An 8,891-nucleotide genomic window follows, 5' to 3' on the forward strand; every position below is an offset into this window, starting at 1 on the left:
GGGGATACCGGCTTAGCCTCACTTAGTCAAGCTCCTATCTCTGTGCTCCGGTATAAACATTAAACCGGTATCTTGATGGCTCAAACCATCCGACTTGGCATGCCTTTGGCATACCGGGGGTTATCCCCCCAACAATCCACATAGTTTGGTCCCCGGTGGTTGAATATCCCCAGACAGTACCTTTCTAAATTCTAGCTCTTTTTTGAATTCACTGACCGTTTCATCTGTGAACCGTCTCCAAACCCTACAGGGCAAAGAAAATTAAATGAACAAGGGAGTTATTAGTTACTTGATATTAGGAAATGAATGAAAGAGGCCGATCGATATAGAGCGCAAATGATTGAAAATAATTACTTTTGCATCATATTTATCATGTTGACCCAAAGCTTTGGATCCATATTCAGAGAGTCCATGATGAGAACTCTGGAGGTGTGAAATTCAATTATGAGCAGAATCCAGTGGAACCTGCGGACACGATACATGCACAATCATGCATAACTCATCGATTAGACATACCATGCATGGAGTAAATAAAAGAGAATGTGCTCAAGACAGAAACACTCACCCAAAATGGTAAGGAAATAGAATTTCACTTTTGAGCTGCTGCTTTGTAAGAAAATCAAACAGGTCTTGCTCCACGTCACGGGGGTGTTTTTCTAACACATATCCATTAACGAGGTGCGGGTCAATGAACCCAACATCATGGATGTTCCTTTTTTGGCATTCCCCAATCTTCATTCTGCATAATAGCGTACACAACAATATAATTAGGACAATATATATAGTGCAGGCAATGAACGAGATGAGGTAGAAATAACTCACTTACATAACGTAGCAACTGATGATAGATTTGTCGAGCTCGCGCAGATTGAACAGCTGGAACAATTCACTCATATGAATTGTTATAGTAATGTTTGAAGTGATGCTCATGTCTAACTTCCGCATAAATATATTCTTTGCCGGCGTTATTTTTTATGTAACCCTTGTACCAACGTAGCAGATTTTGCATTTGTGGTGGTAGATCCTCTTCCTGCGCAGACTCGACGAGAGGCCCATTCGGCACATATGCAATTGCTACCTCACTCATGGGCACCTCCTCAAGGCCTAACACTGCACGAAGAGTCATACCGATCTTGGCCGCTTTTTCTCTGGCACCCGTTACAGTCATTCCCTGTGCTGACGCAACTGCTATGATAGCGGGGTCCATTAGTTCAGCATCCGGACCGGCGGCTTTCACTATGAGTGGGGGGATCGATTGTTTATTTTGTTCCCCCATCTGGGCAACTTGTTTCCTGCTTTTTTTCTCCTTCTCCGCCAAGTCTTTCTTCTCCTTCAATATGACTGCTTGCCTACGAAGTTCACGTCCATAGTCGTCAGGCATATTCTTCTCGGCTTAGGACGGTGTGCTCAAAAATGACTTAGCCCACTTCTTTTCCTTCTCAGAAAATACTGGCTTGGGCTCAGGCTCTCTTTTCGCCTTCATTTCCGCCTTCCATTTCTCATGTTGAGCATCCGCGTCAGTTTCCTCGACACTACGTTCCCAAGGCCTTGGGAGGAGAGGCTTTTAGTGATGGCTCTGGTACCTTTGTGGTCTTAGGTACATAAGGGTCCGGGTTAATAGTCCAGGAGGAGGTTGCCTTGCTGTCCGCCTCCTTCCGCTTCTTCGCCGGAGGTGGATTGGGGGGCGGCGTACCCGCCGGAGGAGGACTGGGGGACGGCGGCTGCTTACCCGACGAAGGTTGTGGATTGGGGGGTGGCGTCGGCTGACGTGAAGGGGGTGTAGGTGAACCACCACCACCACCGGAGGGGGGTGGACTTGTTAGCCTTGGCGCCTCACCTGGAAACACTATGTACTTCTTTTTCCATAGAATGAACTGGCGCTTGACATCTCCAAGTCTTCTCTCCCCTTCGGGTGTAGCAATGTCAATCTCCAGGTCCTCAAACCCTTGGACTATTTCTTCCACCGTGACACGAGCATAGCCATCTTCAATGGGGTTGTTGTGGTGGAGTGCTCCAGGTGTACAGGGTAAAGCACTGCCGCTAGCTACCTTCGTGGAACATATGCCCCCACTCGGAAAATGCAGATCACATTCTTTCATCTCCTTTACATCATCCACGGGGTAGTGAGGCTCCGGTGCACGAATCTCGATCGTCGGTGCATTAGCACCAGCCGAGGTAGCACCAGCCGGGGCCAGCAAGGGTGCATTAGCACCAGGCGAGGCTTCCGTGGAAACCACACTGCTTCTCCGCTACTGCCTTCCGAGATCTTCATGCGGCCCTGCAGCAGCCGATTTTTCTTTTACTAGTTCATACACCATCTGCTTCACCTGATGGATTTCCGATGCCAAGTGCCCCACAAAATCTGCATCCCGATCTGTCTTTCTCTTACGGCTTCTGTAACCGTATGGGTCATCGTCCTGGGAGAACCCTACTTTCCACGGAATGGCGCCTTTGCCTCGTACATGTCCTGGGTGTTCGAGATTCCCGAGGGCAAATGCCAGCGCGTCGTTTTCTCTGTTGAACTTGATCTTTCCCTCTTGAGCTTGGGTCATTGTGTCAATAAGGGCTTGGGTGGGTTTAAACGCTTTCTTCCGGTGAACACACACCCCTGTCTCCAGGTCTAGCGATCCCCCATGCCCGTACCACCAGCTTTTGGCCCTTGGGTCCCATCCCTTTGTACCTAGAGGGATTCCTCGCGCCCTCAGGTCGTTCTCCATCTTCTCCCACTTAAGCTCCGAAAGGCGATACCCTCCTGGCCCCATAATATGATTGTACTCTTTCTTAGCCACATTTTCCTTATTTTTTTCGATATTTCAATGAAATGCTCCGATTTGTTTTGCCTCACAAATTCTGGTCAATCATTTTTCAGTTTCTCATATTGTCCTTTGAAATCCGGAGTCTTGTTCTCGTTGACAAAGTCATGGGCTAAATTTTTCTTGAAGTTCCGGAATGCTTCGGCCATCTTCTTAAGAGCGAACTCTTTGACTAGCCTCCTCCTCTCACGTCCACCCGGAATCTCGTTACCCTGTTCATCGCGTTTGTTGAATTCCGGAGGTAGAATGAAATGTTCCATAAGCTTTCTCCAGCAATCTTTTTTTGTTCTCTTGTCGACAAAACTGAAACCAAGACGTGCCTTCTTTGGCTCATTCCATTCCTGGATGGTGATCGGGACGTTGTCTCTAACAAGGGCTTCGCATTGGTTGATAAACTTGGTGGAGTGCTTTTGGGGCTCCAGCGGCTTGCCGGTTGCACTGACAACCTCGATGGTATATGTTTCTCCTCGTTATTCTTTGGAAACATATTCTTCATCATTTTCAGCAAATTTTCAAATCCCGAGTCAGATAGACCTTCCTGTGCCTTCCATTTCAGCAAATCCAGTGTGCAGCCCAGCTTTTTCAGACCATTATCGTATCCGGGGTACATCGACTTTTTGTGATCCTCTAACATGCGATCCAAATTCTTCCTCTCCTTTTCAGTTTTGCAGCCTCTCCGTGCATCAGCAATGGTCTGGCCAAGATCATCAGCGGGCTCATCACGTGCCTCTTCTTCACCTTCCCCTTCACCTTCCCCACCTTCAGCATCCTCCATGAAAGTATCACCGAAATGATCAGGATAGTTGTCATCGTTGATATCCTCCCCTTCTTCATCTTCTTCCATTCTAACCCCTCTTTCTCCATGCTTGGTCCAACAATTATAGCTTGGCATGAAACCCTGCCGAAGCAGGTGCAGGTGAACGTCTCTTGAGGAAGAGTAACCCTTCTGATTCTTACAGGCAGCACATGGACAGATAACAAAACCCCCCATGCTTGTTCGCATTAGCCAGTACGAGGAAATCTTTCAAATCCGTAATGAACTCGCCAGAAACACAGGCGACCGCCGCCGGCAGCTGAGCACGCGAGTCAGAAACGCCATCTCCGTCGAGGGCGATCGCCGCCGCTACCCGATAGGCCCGATCCTGCATCGCCGGCCAGCGACGCAGCCACCCGGCGTGCCCCTCCTGCATCACGGGCGACCGACACCGCCACCAGATCGCCGACACCAGGTGGACGCGGCCAACCAGGTCGACGCCGCCGCAACATCGACGTCGACGCCACCGCAACCAAGTCGAAGCCTAGTCTAGGTAACGTATTGCTCTATTCCTTGTCGATCTGAAGTGAATATGGTTCTACTTTTTTAATCGATGCAGCACACTACAAGAGGCAGCCACGTTGTATACAATCATCTATTCATCTAATTTTCTTACTGGTTTAGCTAAGAACCACAACACCTTAGTTTTACAGAGAGAAAAACAGTACCATGGATGCATGTAGGAAAATTTGATTGCATAGATGTTCAGAAGCTCCTGAAACGAAAGAACAGATGATATTCGGAAATTTAGTACTAAAAACAGAACTAGCTAATGAAATCAAGTCAACTAGAGATCTCTTACACTAAACGGGTGAACAATCGAGTCCAGTCTCCAAATTTCTAATCCCCGTATTTGATCTTAGAAACTCCAAACCACCAATCACCCTCTCTGAATATTGGACTAGAGAACTTCAGATTTGGATTGTGTCAATCAGTGGATGAGTTAGAAATCTAGAGATTTAGATTTTTGTATCCTTTTCAGTTTGTTCTTCATTATTCTAATTTACTTCCTCAACCAGATAATGGGTTCGGTTCATCTTCAGCTGCTTTGTATTCCCTTGTCTGGCTATTATTTTTTGATATTGGAGACTGCTAAATTTGTCTGTTATTTTCGGTTATGTCCTTAGGTACTAGACACCCATTTTACCAGCTGAAGAGGTCAAACCTGCCTTTGACTGTCAACATTAAGGTGTTACTTAAAATTGATCATCTCCATGATGTGGTAAGTTTAGTCGGATCTATCGTTTTTCTGTGGTTTTGCATACCCCTACCTAACACGGAAAACCAAATCTGATCCCAGGTGCATATGCACCCGGTATGTATAAAACATATTTCCAAACCGTAAAAAAATTAGGAAAAAAATTTAGCATGTAGAGGGACATGTTCTATGTGTGCACGTAAAATTTCACATAAAACCAACCATTTTTATACCCTGTGTAAAAAAGACAAATAATGTCTCGAAAAATAGACTACTTTAGCACTAAAGATTTATCTTTTTTTCACAAGACACGTAACATATCGGTTTTTGCTGAAACAACCTTGTAAGCATGTAACATGTCAAGGTATACACGAGGAATTTTTATTTATATTTTTCTAGCATTTTTAAATATGTCTAATATGTATTTCAAATAAAGGGTGCATATGCACCTGGGTGTAGAAACACCCTGTCCCTAACTAACACGGCTATTGTTCTCTGTGGCTTTCACGGGCATGGTGTCGTAAGATGAGAAGAATGGATCAGAGTGAATACTTTGATGGCTGGTCTTTGGAACGAAACCGTGTATCAATTGTTGTCGAATAATTTAGTTGAATGGTTGGTGTTAAGGAGAAAGAGCCTTAGCTCAGCTTGAACAACTTTCCAGCGCACATAGATCGCCCGGTTTGAATCTTGTATTCGTGCTCACTTTTGTGCTTCTAAACAAAATGCTTAGCGTTCCTCCCACCTTGTTTTTTTGTTTGTACTGTTTATTAATTTGTCCGATGCTAGATTAAGACGGGGCTTGCCAAGTGCAAACCCTGAAGCACTGCTGCACTTAATTTTCTGACGAAGTGTTTACTCCTTGTGTTGCTCCATGTGTGGGGCTCTCTAACGTGAATCCACGAGCCTGTTAAATCTTGCGTCAGTTTCAGCAAGTGTAACCTTGCTAATCTTGTTTGTATTAGAACAATGACGTTGTTTTCCAAATCTTCAGCAATCAAACCCAGTTTAACAAGTAAATTCGGAATAGAGCTGGCACGAGAAAACTTGGAATAGTACAACTCAGTATCTCAAGAGTGGTTTCAGTATTTTAACAAACTGAACAGTATTATTCACTGTATTCAACCTCCAGGTCGAAGAAATGAAATTATGAAAGTTGGCCATGGCTACACAGAAATTCATCTAAACGGCATGTAGACTAATTATTCCGCACATCGACTATGGTTGGCATAATGCTTCATGAAACATCCTACTTCGGTAGTAAGGCCTCTAGCGGGTTGGCTGACAGACTCTGGGAACTCTCCTGAAAGGGCACAAAGAATATGAGAGTTACAAGGAACATACAATTGGACATTTATCGTTGTACAAAGGCTGCAAAACTCACCCATAACCACGGTACGGTGGGAAATACGGTAACCCATATGATCTATAAAGGTATCCAATGTACGGATTAAATGCTCCGCGTGGTGGACGCTGCTTCATCCCAGGGACATTGGCCCTCTTTGGTGAAACCTGTTGTGCCGAGTGAAGGTTGAGCTTAATTCAAGAGCAAAACATGTTCAAAAAGGTACTGAAAACTCGAGGCTCGATGAATAATTCTAACCTTGATCTGACGACCATGTAGTTCAGATTCAGCCTCCTGAACTACTTCTAGTTCAAGAAATTCCACGTAAGCGAAACCTTTTGGTTGTCCAAACTTGTCAATCAAGATCGTCACTCTGTTGACAGTTCCGCAAGGTTGAAAATGCTGCTGCACTTCCTCCGGCGTACACATATAATCAACCTGTAGTACATGATTATGTCAGGAAAAAGGAACTTTCACTGAATATACATGAAAGATAAAACAACATGTATCAAGCAAAATAATTAACTGACACGAAGTCTACTCGAAATTGTGTTTGACACGGTTGCACTTGTGGAGGTGAAGAATAACTACATAGTTCTAAACGGCTATTTACAGGCTGTTCAGGAGCGCACCGCCAGCACCAGGTCCGCCATGGACAGGGCGCAGCAGCAGCGGACCTCGTTTGTAAAGATGCGCAAGCCTAGAGCTATTCTTGTTCTGTTGAATTGCCTAAATTACTTTTGTACCCTGGTCCTTTGCTGTGTCTGCTTGGTGTTTTACTAGTTTCTCAGTATAAAAAAAAATGTCCCGATGTTTCTAGGATTAGATTAGCATTTTCGCTAGCACACGTTGACTGATTGAACTAGCAATTTTTCTGACGGGTTGCTAGTTAGGCTCATTATCTTCATGGATTCATGGATAACTAGCCGAGCAATCTTGAGGAGACACCCAACCACAAGTACCAAGCGTGAATTTTGTACTTGAGCTAACTGAAAGTAGCTCTCAATATGAAATTCTTAATCCACTCGACTGGCCAGTTTGTCAACCGAATCAAATACAAGAGAAAATATTAGGCAACGTGAAGTTCATCTGCTACTCCTAGAGGTGGTCTTGTTCATCTCCCTCTAGAAAGACCTTGCTGTTGTAGGTGGAGGTATATGGCTCTTATTATCTAAATATCATCTCTAAACTCCAATCCTTGTTTAATTAGTGTAAACATGAAGACGCACTTAAAATGTTTGTGGAATATCCAAGCTACTTCATCAATTTCTGGAGTGGATCATAAAGCCTACGGTTGTGTCTAATAACCAGTAGAAACATAGAACTGCAGACATGTTTTGATCGCAAAAAAAACATGAAGCAAGAATCAAACGCACCTGCAGCTGGCAATCAGAGGAGAAGGGGACGCGCCGGCGATCAGGAAACACGCGCCGGCGATGCCTCCCATCGACTCCCGTTTGACCTCGAAGAACCATTTCGTCGGCCTCCTACCACACCGCCTGCACCACCGCCGAATCGACACGAGGGGCGCACCGCTACGACGTCCAGGCACCGTTCCGGGAACCGCATGCTGGGCTTGACCGCCTAGGCGAGCGACGAGGATGGCGCCATCGATCTTCGATCAACGCGGAGGACGGCCCAAGGCCACCGCCGCCGAGACAGTATTGGGGAAGGGGGCGGCGGAGGGGGTCAATCTACATCATGACTTTACGCTTTCTGGAAGGGGCGAGCAGCCGGTGGCGCCGGAGTTGGGGAATAGAGAAAGAGAGAGCGGCGGCGGCGGCGAACCAACCATCTCGACGACTAACTCACAGTCTCACGGAAGGAGGAGCTCACGCTGACATCGCTTGGGGCTGGACCTCTGGAAAGTCTATTGAGCTGGGTCTGTCTATTGGACTGGGCCGTTTACGATTTTTTTTTTCAGAAGGGCGAAATTTCTCAGAGGTATGTAACATACCTCTCCAATTTTAGACTGTGGTATGAATCTATTTAGACCCTTGGATGGACGGAAATTGATGGATGTAATTCATTTGAGGGTACCACAAAAGAACTCGTTGTTAAACTAACTAGCTACAAATAATAGAAATTAAACAATAAAATACACACATGCATATTTTATCAATGACACATAAAAGGTTCAAGTTGCTAACCGCGATCGAGGAGGAAAAATAAATGAGAAAGCTCAAGTGTGGCTCGGACACTTCATATCATATTTGTTTCCTGCTCTCGGGCATTTCATCGAACACCTTGTGTGCATAAGAGGAACCAAAAGCAAATCCACCACCCCTTGTGAAGATTGTGAAGAGAAGTGACACCAAATGGCTAAGTGAAGTGAGCTGAGTTGCCTTTTATAGGGATGGGCCTTTAGTCCCGGTTGGCCTGACCAACCGCGATTAAAGGCCTTCGGGCCAGGCCTGAGAACCTTTAGTCGCGGTTGGCCTGGCCAACCGCGACTAAAGCTCCTCCCGTCCACCAGCTGGCCACCGAGCGCGCTGGGTCCAGGTCTTTAGTCGCGGGTCGCCTCCCGAACCGCGACTAAAGATCCTTTAGTCGCGGTTCCTATATTTTTGGGACTAATGGAAGCGGATGAAAGCCTCTTTTTCTACTAGTGAAAAGAGAAGAAACCGGAGATGCTGGCTGCGAACAGATACCTCGTTGACTCGCAGAGCGGCAGAGGGCGAGGCTCAAGCAACTAGAGGATGAAAGGCGCACTGGGCTTGA

At 45.9% G+C, this 8,891-nt stretch overlaps 1 protein-coding gene across 2 annotated transcripts; it reads right to left on the reverse strand.

Moving 5' to 3' along the window:
* Nucleotides 1-5,841: 5,841 nt before the first annotated feature.
* Nucleotides 5,842-7,985, reverse strand: LOC124708879 (polyadenylate-binding protein 3-like). 2 transcript variants are annotated; one of them, XM_047240517.1, is made up of 5 exons: nucleotides 7,608-7,985; nucleotides 7,547-7,575; nucleotides 6,429-6,608; nucleotides 6,210-6,337; nucleotides 5,842-6,128 (listed from the first exon to the last, which is right to left on the reverse strand). In XM_047240517.1, the coding sequence occupies exons 1-5, from the start codon at nucleotides 7,615-7,617 to the stop codon at nucleotides 6,095-6,097; spliced, it is 381 nt and encodes a 126-aa protein (XP_047096473.1). In that variant the 5' UTR covers nucleotides 7,618-7,985; the 3' UTR covers nucleotides 5,842-6,094. The 2 variants fall into 2 exon arrangements, with proteins under 2 accessions (XP_047096473.1, XP_047096472.1); XM_047240516.1 differs by having other exon boundaries at nucleotides 7,547-7,985.
* Between the last annotated feature and the right edge of the window lie 906 nt (nucleotides 7,986-8,891).

This window comes from Lolium rigidum, chromosome 4 (assembly GCF_022539505.1).
Source record: "Lolium rigidum isolate FL_2022 chromosome 4, APGP_CSIRO_Lrig_0.1, whole genome shotgun sequence".
Classification (NCBI taxonomy): Eukaryota; Viridiplantae; Streptophyta; class Magnoliopsida; order Poales; family Poaceae; genus Lolium; species Lolium rigidum.

What these genes read in the sequence shown, in the direction of transcription:
- LOC124708879 (XM_047240516.1), bottom strand. Translation starts at nt 7,645, where the DNA reads ATGGTTCTTCGAGGTCAAACGGGAGTCGATGGGAGGCATCGCCGGCGC. An exon ending in CCTCTGATTGCCAGCTGCAG is followed by an intron (nt 6,609 to 7,546) that starts GTGCGTTTGATT and finishes CATGTACTACAG; the next exon opens with GTTGATTATATGTGTACGCC. An exon ending in TACATGGTCGTCAGATCAAG is followed by an intron (nt 6,338 to 6,428) that starts GTTAGAATTATT and finishes TCGGCACAACAG; the next exon opens with GTTTCACCAAAGAGGGCCAA.